The sequence below is a fragment of the Ambystoma mexicanum genome, chromosome 3q, assembly GCF_040938575.1.
Source record: "Ambystoma mexicanum isolate Mex_15411 chromosome 3q, UKY_AmexF1_1, whole genome shotgun sequence".
Taxonomy (NCBI): Eukaryota; Metazoa; Chordata; class Amphibia; order Caudata; family Ambystomatidae; genus Ambystoma; species Ambystoma mexicanum.
Window position 1 is genome coordinate 1,089,075,562 of NC_090926.1, and position 13,754 is coordinate 1,089,089,315.

General features: G+C 42.2%; 1 protein-coding gene across 2 annotated transcripts in view; it reads left to right on the plus strand.

Moving 5' to 3' along the window:
* LOC138447629 (E3 ubiquitin-protein ligase TRIM39-like) overlaps positions 1-13,754 on the plus strand; it is a 252,095-nt gene that overhangs the window by 160,690 nt on the left and 77,651 nt on the right. For both annotated transcript variants that reach the window (XM_069603828.1, XM_069603827.1), the window contains 2 exons: positions 2,407-2,429; positions 12,530-12,645. In XM_069603828.1, coding sequence (XP_069459929.1) covers positions 2,407-2,429; positions 12,530-12,645 — 139 coding nt within the window. The remainder of the gene's footprint in view (positions 1-2,406; positions 2,430-12,529; positions 12,646-13,754) is intronic.

Here is a 13,754-nt window from a genome sequence, read left to right on the forward strand (position 1 = left end):
CCTAGCAGGATTTGCAGAGTTAGCACTGCATATGCAGCGAATTGACTTTTAGAGAATACATGTAGTTTATAATGGGTGTTTACATGTGTCAAGGGGATTGGATGTTTGCTATTGTAGAGTTCTGGTGTAATGGGGAAAGCTGTGGCACATGCAGGGATGGGGATATGGTAATAGTGAGTGTTGCCTTAATCATGCAGAGATATTGGGGCATATGGTATATGCCTATATTGATTTGGTGATATGGTGATACAGAGTATTGCCTTGTGCATGCTGGGACACTGGGGCACGCTAGCTATGCCTGCAATCATTTGAAGATATTGTGATGGGGATCGTTGCCGGGTGAACGCAGAGATATTGTGGCATGATGTATATGCCCACGTTAATTTGGTGATATGGTGATGGTGGACATTACTGTGTGTATGGTGATATATATCGTGGGATGATGTACAGGCCTGCATTGATTTTGTGATACGTTGTGAGAATGTGAGGTGTAATGCATGCGAGATGACGTTCGATATAAATACATTACAGATAGTCATGTATATGTTTGGTGAGGATAAAAAGGTCTATAGATATATGGAATTGGGAACAAAGCTGGTTGAAGAGCCAATGGAGATCTAGTAGATAGTTTTAGAGTTAGTGTCAGCACAGTTTCTCTATTGTAGGGTAATGCAGTATGGTTGTGTGAGTGTCTGATTTGGTATGTTTTGGTATTGTGAGAATGTGGTCTGAAAGAGTGGGGGTGTTGTATCTGAACATGGATGTACACATATGAATCTGATGTGTGTGTAGGGTAAGGGTAAGGAAGGGAGGTGTGTTGAATCTTGCTCTGCTGGGTGGATGGATGCAAGCTTGTCTGGAATGCATGATGTCAGAGAGAATGTTGACAAGGAATGTTGTTGTATGAGTGGGAGAGTGTTAGGACACTGGCATTCCATACTCAGGCAGTTGGAGATGGGTAGCCTGGGTGGTGGGAGCCAGTTAGTTCCTCTCTGTAAACTAAGTGTAACAGGAATAAAGAACTTGTTACAACAGTTCTGGCAGGCCCAAATCTTTCAGATCGTAGATCTGTGCCAACTCCTTTGAGGTTTGGCTAAATGTGGGGAAATTGGATACAATGTTATACAGAACCTTCACAGAACATTTTATCAGGATCCTCCATGGGGCATCTATCCTGATCCTTGTGGGCTGTCAGGAAGTGTGATCAGGAGAATACGATGGCTGCATGGTGTGTCCAGTCTAGTGCAATGAAGTTCATAGCTCGTTTTGGGGAATTACCCCTAATTTGTGTGGGGACTAGTACTCATTCTTAGCAATTCTGCCTTAGGGAGAAATGTGTCTCTGGTGTTATGACGTTAAGATGTATCAAATAAATCCATGATCAAATCTAGAAAGTGTTTCGTTTAAATCTAATAGTGATCTCAAACATTGAGCCAAAAAAGGGGAATAGCCTGGACCCGACTGCTGGCAAATCTGGGATAATGAGAGAGTAAGTCAGATGGTAGTAACTGTGAACCAAGATGTCCGAAATTAAGACAAGTGTAATGAATTCTGTGACTTAAACCATTTTTGAAAAGACTGCAATTTGTCTAAGAGATTTGTGCTACAGGGAAACTTTCATGACAATACAGAGGAGGTCAAATATTGGAATTGCATGTTTACAAATAAACAAACAGTTAAAAACATGGAGTTTACTGATTCCACACCACCAACTTGTGCCAGTGTGGAACTGAATGTATTATTAGTATGAATAGTGTGCGTTGGCGACACATGTTTCGGCCGTTGGCCTTTTTCACAGGCCTTTTTCACATATATTACAAATTGGTGATCATTTTTCATCTTTCTGCTCAATCCTTATGTGGACCTATCAATGGGTACAATCCCCGAACCTTATCTTTGGAGTTACGTGAGAACACTGTTTACTGTTTACTGCAACATCCAGTTTAACACACCAAAGAGAAAGCCAAAACATGGGAAAATGCTTTCACTTTCTTATAAACTGTTTACTTTTACACTGCCCCTAAGGTATGCTCGTGTTAAACCCACTCCAGTTTAACCAAGTTTGCAACTGGAATGATTCATTCATGAAAACAAGCTTGTTGCTTTCTCATTATGAAACTAAAATATTTAGTGCTACTATCACTATGCACTAATATCCGTGTAGACCTCGGGAGAGATAATTGCCATTTGAGATAATGATCCTTCCCTAATTAATGGCTTTGACAAATGACCCCTCTCTCGGTCTATAAGGTTGTACTAATTGGGGATCCAGACCTGTGGGGTTCCACTGTTTGCATGAATGGTAGCTGTTAGTCAAGGTCATATATTGCTCATCACACTATTGAAAAGATCTCATCTGTAGTTGTTGGTTTACTGATTAACCTCTATTTCTCTCTACGCCTTTAGGATGTGAAGACCATCATGAGAAGGTATGGATGTCCATTCAATTGCCATTTTAAAGCAGAACATATATGGGAAAATAACAATTATAGAAGAAATAATACATGTGGCGAAATACTGTTGCACAGCAATAATTATTTGTGGAATTGCTACTTTAGATAACCGCCAGAGTTATGGCATGACACTCAGTTGCAAATATTGCCCTTGCTATTTACCACCAGTGGTAAATCGGGTAGATCGCTTTCGAGTTAAACGCTGACTTGCCTCTCACATGGGACCAGGCTGTATTCAGCAAGTTCGAAGAGCAAGATTATATGTGAGAAATGCCTGGGTCTGACATGGGGCGAACTCCACTTTGCAAGTCTAAATCCCAGGATGATCGACTGAGCTCTTCATTCTTCTGTTGTCAATAATCTGAATACAAAATACATTGGCATTAAAACAGCTATTATTACTATGCTGTTTATTGGGAGGAGCGCTCGAATGAGGAGCTATATCAAAACCTAATATGATTATAATATAATAATGTTCACTTATCAACAGGTGACCACATAATTTTCTGCTACTCACATCAATTTCACGTGCTAATTACAATATATAAATACTGTTCCTCTAGGAAGCACTTGAATTATGTGAAGAACAGTCTTGATGCCAAAGTGAATACCTTCATTGCACCAATGAGTTTGATTCAGAGGAAGTTTGGCTTATCTTCTTTACTGCCTGTTATTCAATTGTATATGGCTAAAATTACATCAGCAATTTTATATGGGGTTGAATTGCTTCCCCTCTATTCCTTCCCCTCTCTATAAGGAAAAAGTATTTACGAGGGGGAAATTTGCCATAAGATTTTGAACCTCCCTACATTTGTGCAGAATTAAGCAATTCGGTTGGAATTCAATCTTGCTAGTACCTATATAAATGGAACAAACAAAGCCTATATTTAAACATTTATGAAGAGGGGTCTCAAAATGTCTTTCTAAAACTAGGGGAGTCCTTGAGAACACTCGGGTAAGGCTGTGCCAGAGTTTTCACTGGCCTATGAACAATATCTTCGTGAGATTGCGATTTCGCAGAGAGGGACTCTTCCGTTGTAACAAATACTTTATGAGTTTGGGATATAATTGAAACCCTGGATCACCTTGGAAAATTAAAGCTGTATAGAGTTTATGTTCATAGTAAGGAAGAGTCTCTCTGTCTACTCTCAGCAACCTTGTACAGTTAAATTCAGATTTAATTGTTATCCCACCCTAGAGGTAATAGGCGGACAGGTCACATTGGAATTTACTAATCGGTTTGCAGGCTGTGTAAATCGGAGGAGATTGAATCCCTGTACCACATGATTTAAAAAAGTAATGCTTTACAATTTGGGAAAATATTTTATTTAAATAGTTTTGTTTATTTTACTTCTGCTATGTTTTGTGACAGTCTGTGGCACAAATTGATGAGTATGAAGCATATATCATATTCTATTACCCTTTGTAGCTTTTTAACTGAGATCACTGATCTTCTTGGTGATATCCGGGCCCTCGCAAAATAACTAATGAGCCTAAGTTATAGTTGAGGCCCGGTTTCTTTCACTCTGCTCAAAAATCTATTCTTCATGTCTCAATGAATCTAGTGATCATTTCTAAAAAAAAAAAAAAGAAAAATCAAAACTTTTTAAAGTATGATGAATTGTTGTTAAGTATTGTTTTAAGTGCCTGAGTGAAAGCAGTTCCGATTGGCCGGCTGGCTGTCCTTATGGACAGCCACCGTGCTCCGTGATTGACAGTCTAAGGATGTGAATGAATGGGAACTTGCATAAAAAGCAAGGTTTTTGGGACTAAGAGCCATGTTGACCAGTGGAGGACAACATCTGAAACAGAAGATGACAGAAGATGCCAGCGACATCCTCCTGGACCACAAAGTGCCAGGTGAAGCCCTGCATCTTTGATGACCCTGTTTTCAAATTGACAGGAATGACCCATAACCAACAAGCCTCGGGACAAACTCTATTTTGGTTCAACCCCTGACTTTCTGTGACTTTCCAAGGCTGCAGAACCCCAATACCCGGGGTACCTCAACCACCTGTGAGTGCATTGTTTTCCGAAGTTCGAATCTAGCCTGATCTTCGTGGACATCCAGAGGACCCTCCAGAAGCAGGACATCCACATCCAGAGTCGCCTCACCAAAGCCCAGAACCAAGGGATCAAGGAAATCCTAACCAGAGCTTTTTGTTCTTCTTGGCGCTCAGAGAAAGGCGCCAAAACCACATAGAGCTGCTGAATCAACGGAAATCCATTGTTGGCGAGACCCTCTCTTGAGTGCTGCCACAGGAGCCCACCAGACGTCCTCCCTTTCGTCACCATGACCAAGGACCAGAAACAAGGTTCTGCAGGATTGCATCCAGAAGGCATCCAGCTGGAACAATTTCTTAAATTCAACGGTACTGTGGGGATTGTGGTATACTATCCTTTTGCTATTTGGGGTGCCTCCAACCTTTGGGAGTGCAATTTACCCCTACACTAACTTGACCTCAACTAACCTGCACTGGTTTTACAGCTTGTGCTTTCAGAAGGTGACTTCTCTTGAGTTTCTGTGATTTCTCTTTTGAACACTGACTATTTAAGAACATTTTTCTAAGAAAAAGAACATCAGAACTTTGACTTTGCCCATTGACTTTGGCTGGCCTGGCTCTCTGAAGGCCCCATTCTGAAGGGCTTTGGCAGTGCTTGTTCTCTTACATGTTTTGAATGTTGAACACTTTAATGCTGGGATAATTGACTGCCTGCATCCCTTTGGGAGAATCTAACTGTTCTTATAAATGATCAGTCTGTTCTGATCTAACCCTAACCTTTCCCTCCTTAAATAACTCAATACTGCAGAGGTGTTACCAATATAATTGTTATACTGACCTCCACTGGCGTCACCTCTGGGTGCTGGAACATGAGTAACATACGAATAAATAACTCACCTGCTTTATTGTTCACTTTTTTAAATCCTCATTTGGGATTAATGTTACAACTAATTGCTGCTTTTTAAAGAATGCTTAAAATATCTGTGTATAAATAAATAATTAATGTATTATAATTTTAAGTGTTTACTTGGATACTTGTATTTACTGATTTCATTGTACAGCTCTACAGTTCACATGACCCCTCTTAAGATAAGCCTGGCTGCTCAGTCACACTACCAACATGTGTAGTACAGGCCTATATTAAAATGTGTGTTACCTAATACCAAGAGATACATCTTGTGTAGTCCCATTCCGGTTAGACTGCACTAATTCACAAGGGAACCATCCCTTTAGAGTTGTGGCCGGTTAGGTATTACACCAACCCCAGCATTATAGTAAATAAAGGTTTTGCAACTGTAATTCTTTTGCCTGTGGCCACCCTCCACTCGCACCATGCTGCTCAAAGCCAGCTACAACATCCCACACAAGATCTCCAGCCTCCTCCCCAACACGATCACTACTATACTCGCCCTTGCACTCTCCCTTTCCTCTCTCTATCCCACCATGACATACACCAACATCACCAGCATGTCCCTACCACCTCATCACATCACATCTGCTCCCACCCTATGTGCTATCATGCCCACTCGCACTCCCACACTGACTCCCACCCTCACACCCACTGCCACCTCTTGCTCACTTAATGTCAGACAATTCAGACTCATAAGCCGCACCCTACCACTTCACATCAGCTGCCTCTCTACAGCCCCAGCACACCACAATCTACTCTTAGGATCACGCTCCACCATCAATGGCACCCCACACACTGAACACTCACGCTCATCTAGCTGCACACCATCACCACCACCACCGCGTGGACCCACACCCCCCACTACCACAGAAACAGCCAGATTATTTATCAGCTGTAAGCCCAATACTACACCCACTCCTCTCCTTAAATGTGCCCTCCTTAATGTCCGCTCACTTTTGCCGCATGCCCTAGAAATCTATGATCTCCTAGAGAGCCTTAACCTCAACCTGTTAGCCATTACGGAAACTTGGCTTCAGGAAGCATCTGGTCCCTCCATTGCTCTTGCACTCCCACCAGGCTATACTATCTTAAGGCAAGACAGACTAGCACGCTTTGGAGGCGGGGTAGCTCTCATCTCCAAAGTTAGACTCTCCCTCAGACTCATCACTCAACCCTGTGACAGCAACTCAGACATCCTATCTGCTAAGCTTGCTCTGTCCCCCAACAGCACCATTAACATCCATGTACTCTATTATCCCCCTGGCCTTCCATCTGACTTCCAGGGGCACCTCTTGCATATACTAAGCAACAACCTCAAGAGCTCCACCAAAACCCTACTTCTCTGTGACCTTAACCTCGGTTCTAATGACCCCAAAGATAAAGCTGCCATTTCCCTCACCAAGGATCTTAACGAATTAGGCTTTACACAAAAAGTCTCTGGCCCCACAAATACCAAAGACTGGTCACTGACCTTAATTGCCACACCTCCATCATCACTAACTCAGCACTATCATGGGCCAATCACCATTGCATTGAGTTCACCCTACCCACATCCTCCAGCACAAAAATCCTCACCCCTGCCCCCCCCCACTCTAGCGAGAAGCTCCAAAAAGCTCAACGAGGACAGACTCCGCTCACACCTTAACATCCCAGGACTAACCCCCCCATTCTCCAACGACCCAAACGCCTTAGCTGACATCTACAACGATGCTCCAGCTACTGCCATTAATGCCATAGCTCCACTTGAACCCAAAAAAGACAAAAAATACTCTACACATCAACTTGTGGTTCACTGATGAACTACAATCCCTACGCTCCCGTAAAAGAGAAGCTCTGGTTAGCACACCCGAGCAAGGATACTAAAAACAACTTTTCCCAAATCTCCCGTCTATACCAAGATACCATCACCAATGCTAAAGCCAACTCCTTTAATGTCCGTATCACCAATGCTAAATCTCAAACTAAAGAAATCTTTGCTATTTTCAGCGAACTCATATCTCCCCCCACGACACCAGATGAGATCTGACGAATAAATAAAGATATTTATAAATCTTTATAAATAGAGATAAAGACAAAGCTTGGTGCTCCAGTATTCAAGCTGCTATGCTTAACAAAATAGATCTCCTTCAAAACAAAATCAAGGGTCATCAAAAAGCCCTAGCTCACACTCTTGCGCCCAAACAATCTGACCCCTCTCCCCCCTCAACCAACTCCAAACCTTTCTTCTCATTAAAAGACATCTCAGAACTGGAAGTCACCAATATCCTCAAAAACATTTGTCCCCCCAAACGGATCAGGGACTGTGCAGACCTCTTTGTCCCACTCATAACGGCATTCATCAATGCCTCTTTCAGAACCGGAATCATCCCTGCCAGCCTCAAAGAAGCGTGGGTACGCCCTCTTCTAAAAAAAATCATCCTCGATCCCTCACAATCCTAAAACGACCAACCCATACCCACTGTGCCATTCCTCCTTAAGATCCTGGATAAATCCGCCCACTGCCAAATCCAACACTTCCTTGAAACCCACTGAATTCTAGGATCTAGACAATCAGGGTTTTCGCAAAGGATACGGCACAGAAATAGCGCTGGTAGACCTAAAAAAACCAATCACCTAAATCATGGATGAAGGTAAGCCTGCCCTCCTGCTACTCTTAGACGTCTCAGCTGCCTTTGACCTTGTAGATCACAAAACTCTCACATCACACCTTACCCACTCAGCCAACTTTTCTGAAGAAGCCGTACACTGGATTACATCCTTCCTAGAAGGCAGGGCAATAAAAGTATTTTCAGACATAGCCCATGCTGTCCCCACCAGCATCCACTGTGGAGTCTCGCAGGGCTCACGCACTGCACCTACTCTATACAACTTGTTCACAAAGCGTCTCTTCGACAAGCTTGACAGCCTGGGCATCGCGTATAGTAACTACGCTGATGATACTCAAGTACTCCTACCACTGACTGGCTCCTAAACTACAGATGCCCAAGCACTTCACTCAGTCTACACCACTATCCAGGCCTGTGTCTCAATGGAGATAAGACCGAAATCATCATTATTGGCCTAAGAACAACACTAGCCAAGCTATGAAATCATCATTATTGGCCTAAGAACAACACTAGCCAAGCTAGACCATCTGCACTCCAACTTCACCATTAATAACACCATCATCCCTGTCTCTACATCAGTAAAGACAATAGTTGTCTACCTAGATTCCACGCTATCCATGTCCAGGCAGGTCAGCGTCATCACCTCCGCCTCAGCACATTAAACTCATAAACTCAGTAAAACCTTACCTATCCAAGCCCAACTGCCTCTCCATTGCTAGAGTTACCATTCGGGCCAAATTGGACTACTGGAATGCCCTCCTAGCAGGTACCTCCAATCATAATCTAAATAGACTCCAAATCACGCAAAACAATGTGCTCAGAGCAGCATTAAGCCTACCCAAAAGGGAACACATCACCATGGACAGACAGGCAGCCCACTGGCTCCCTGTTAAAGAACGCATCAGCTTCAAAATCCTCAACCTCACCCACAAATGCCTCTCCCGCACTGCTCCGTCTTATCTTGCTCAAACCTTATCCAAACCCACTCACTCCAGACTGACCAGAACTCACTACACCAACTTTCTACACACTCCTCTCATTAACAGATCCAAAGCGGGAGGATTAGGCTTCCCTTACTTAGCCCCTAAACTCTGGAACACCCTACCTACTGACATCAGAACTGAAAACTCTCTCTTCACCTTCCGCAAAAAAATCAAAACCTTCCTCTTCAACTGACCTTCTTTATGCCTTACTACTTGTTTGTATATATGACTGCAAATGTTCATCAATCCTGTAACCAAGTATAAATGTCTGTAACCAGCACCACAATGCCTTCCCGGCGGATGCACGCTTAACAAATGTGAATAAATAAATAAATAAATACTTGAGTCTGTGTCTCTCGATACCATGCCTGTCTCACACAATGTATTCCACAGTATAGCGTTGAGGAAAGATTTATCTTACATTAGTAAATTCAGCTGCGCTGTGCTGTGGTCACATTGGTTTCGAGGCTTAGAGGCTGGTCTTTCCCGATTGTATCTCACTCTTCTTGCCTCCATGAATTCCTCTCGCATGTATGTGCCAGCTCTGTCTTCCTTTAAGCTTGCATCTTGGTCATTGGTCCGGACTCCACTGGCCTATGTTTCCCTCATCCCTTCTGCACTCATCTAGTCCTGTACCTCCATCTCTCTTGTCCCATATATCACTTCCCACTCCTCCTCACCTCAGTGCCAGCCCTAATTGTGGTTTCCATTTACTTCTTCCCTGGGTGCTGGCTCCTTTCTGATTTCACCTCATTGCTCGGCCTTCCTCTGTGTTCCTAGTCAACCTGTGGAGGCACCCATCCAATCACTTGACATTCTGTCCCAATACTTGCATTCTAGTACTCTGGAATGCCACAGCTCCCCAGTGCTTGTTCTAGGTATTAATGTACTGGGGCCCTCATTAAAGCCTTCACTTCACTCAAGCCTCTGACGTGGGCTGTGGTTCTTTATGGACTAGCAAAGCCCTCCTCATTGGTTCTCATTGATTATTTTGCACATTAATTATATTATATACAATGCTTTAAGTAGGCTAAAACATTAAAGGGGGGGTACACTACAATCGAAACTAAAAACAAAATAGGCAAATGCATTTTCCAGTCCCTCCATACAGAAGGAAATCCATTATACTTATGTATACATTTTGTTAAAGCATTCTAATGGCATGACTTTGAAATAATGTTTTGCAAAATCAAATGATGTCTTCTCTACATTATACTTTGCCTTGCATTCAGTGTTAAAAAAGAAATACTATAATTCCAAATGTCTGTAACTGATGCTATAATTCAAAACACGGCTGAGCATGACATCTACTGCGAAAGAAGAGTATTGTCACTCATCATAGTTCTATAACTAGGAAATTAGTTCAGGGAAGACGGCCTGGGAGCCCCAGCAAGGTCCCGGCTCATGGGCAATTTTTGGAAATAGCCTAGGCCCAATTAGTAGGGAGCCTGTCTTTGTCAACCAGGAATCCAGTCTATAATCCATGCATTTGATCATATTCAACATTTTCTGACTTAAGAAACAATCTAAAGTAATTTCCTTTCCATTTTAGGAGTAGAACTCATGTGCAAATGTTCCTATATACCTCAGTAGGGAACATGATTGCTTGAGAAAATGACCCTTCCCTTAAATATAGCCTTGGTCTGTCTAGTGTGACGAATCAAGGGAAATCGTTCCTTCTCCCCAAGGGGGAGCCCCCCCCTGTGAGGCTAGGGAGGTGGGCCTGCTCTGCAATACCTTTCCTAGGGGTTGAGGTAAGTGAGACCTCACCAGGAGAGGCTCTTACTTAGGGTACAAGGACTCATCTTCCTGTGAGGAGCTCTCGAAACCGTTACACATAATGACATACTTGGGAATCTCTAAAATATCTGGGACTTAAAAGTCCCAATACTTGGATGAAGAATATCCAATCTATGCCACTATCAAGAAGAAAGAATGATTCCTTTAAATTCAAGTCTCCACTCAAACTGAGATGAGCACGTTGAATAGCAAGTACATAGCAAACAACATGGAGAGAGAGAGGAATGCATACGCACACAAGGGTGGCCTCATTCCCGCGTAAGACCTGAAGGAAGCGGAGCAGAAGCGAGCCGCGGAACCTGCAACATGCAAGCTTGTGCTGGATGGAAAGGGGAGATACCAGAGACAGAGCATATCCCAGATGCAAGACACAGAGAGGGCTAGAGATCAAAACAAGATGGTGGCATGACCACAAGCGCTACGTCGTCGGCAGTCGGCCCTCAAACCTACACCAATACCATCTTGAGACTGAAGTGACAATCAACCTTGTTATCTGAGGAAACACCAGGACTCTGAGGGAACAAGAGAGAATCCCAGGAAGAGAATGCTGGCAACAATAAGCCAACAGCCACGAGGACCAAAAGAGAAGCTCCTAAACAGGCACACAGCCCGAAGACATTCCCCAACATTGTTTAAGGTAACGGAGAGAAGGGGAAGACTGGGAGGCCAAAATGGAATTGTTATACAGTTCAAGAAACTCATCCCAGTACAAGTAAATACCATATAATACAAGACTGATCAATTTAAATTGCTTCTATGTAAGGAAGAGAAGCATTGAAGCCCCTGACGGGGAGAGAAATCAACCTTGGATATCTCTACCCTGGGAAAAGGGGAAAATACCCAAGCCTTCAACACAGAAAGAACTGAATATAAGAGAAAGAGAACGTTATGAAAGGAAGTACAGAGAAACTACCACATTGAGCAATAAACAAGACAGAGACTGCCAGAACAAGGTGAACCGCAATTGTCTAGAAGACCAGAAGTACAGGAGAAATTGTACATCTCCATGTTGTTCTGAGTCCTTTGAAAAGTCACAAAGCAAGTATAAACTGCCAAGAAGAGATATTCTTCGGGAAGAGAGAAAAGCCAATCATCGCATGAAAGAGCTGTTTGAACTGAACTGATGCTGCAAGTAACTAGAGACTATCTAAAGAGTACATATTTAAAAAGAAACCAAAGACTGATACAAGAAGTACCCTCAGGAGAAGGGAGCTATTCTTCTGACCTTGGTTTATTTAGAATAGTGGTAGGGCCAGTTAGATTAGTTTTGGTCAGTAGATGTAATACGTTTGACGCTCATGACAACTGACGATCACTCTAGTTAGAAATATAGGTAGGGAATATACCATGGCAATAGGACAAGTTAGCCTTTATTTTTATTTCTTTAATACAACATTTGGAACATTTCCTCAGAGTGACTGCATTCGTCTTCTCAGCCATTCTCATAGCTGTTTAGAAGATGACTTTGTTTTGACAATATTTATTCCTTCGACACTTAGGCACAGTGATTGATTTCTTCACCATTTGTTAAAGGGACTTATACTCTGTTCTTTGCTTGGAGCATATAATGCAAACTTTTCCTAGGAGGAGGCCCTCGCTGAAAATTCTACTGCATCAAAAGAGCTATAATACATTAACATTACAGATTGCTGATATTAACACTGATTGTGCAAGTTCCTCTTATAGTACTAAGTACTTTGCAAAGCACCTCTCCAGGACTCTGTGAGATTAGTAACACATAGACATGCAATAACTTAACTTGGTTCCTCCTCAGATGTGAAAATGTGGTGGTTCAGAAGCCAGTAAGTGATCCTGAAGAGCTGCAGAGGAACTGGAATAGTTTCTTTAAGCACCATTCCATCCTGAAGAAATTAATATTGGACTTCAAAGGTAAAGATACTCTATGTAAAAGTCATGGAAATAATGTTTTCGATATTGTTAGTCATACTACATCCAGCTACATTAGAGGTCTTGTGTGTTGATCTGTGTTTTTCTATTTGTGTCTAGGTGTATCAGTTCTTGTCAGTATGCCATCTGGTAAGGGTGTAAAAGCCCAGGCATTTTTATGTATATTAAATAAAAAATAAAAACTTTTGCCATTTTTTTCTTCAGTGTTTTCCAGTTTCCAAGAAACTTTTCCTCTGTTTTTACACACATCCGTAAAACATATATAATAGAAATCTAGTAGATAACAAGAATAAAATATGCATTTCCAATACAAACCAGTATTGTTTCTGTTCTAGCCTAAAAACAAATTCAATATTCAGTTTCATCAACACAAAATCGAGAACAAATGACATAAAATTAGATCAAACACTATCACAGACTTCTTGCCACTATTGATCTCCCTGGTGTAGGACCTTTTCCAATTCTGAAAAAAATCACCTCCAATAGTTTTGTCAGTGCAAGTATTGTACCCTGATTTGACGTTATCACGACCTATCCCAAAGTGAATATGTGACTACTGATGAAATTTAGTGCACACAGGGCCCTAGCAACCTAATCCTATCAGTCTGGAATCTCGGACATTCCAAAACTAAGTGGAATAATGTTTCCAACTGAGCCTTGCTGCATACACGGCACCCTCGTCGATCCTTTGGTATATCAAATTTGGGACCAATAACTTCTAATCTGTGGAGACCCTTGAGACAGAACTTGAAGTAGCAGTCCCTGTGTTTTCGCGATGGGAATTTTGCCAAATACTCTCTCAATTAGTAGATTTGTTTATCCTTGAATAGCTTTAGTCTATCTAAATCCGCCACATCCATGATCTTTTTCAACTGCCCAATCTTCTTTTTCTTGACAAAATCAGAATCTGTTACTTTAACGTTGGTTAATTCATAGCCAGGCATTTCTGCGCCTGAATTTTAAACGTGTATAAAATAACGAAAAAGTGAACTGAATTTTTTTCAGGGTGTGTGACAGAGCAGATAAGGCGTTGGGGGGTCTGGTACAGTTAAAAATAGGTGGGGGAGTGTGGGTATGGGGGACAGTCATGC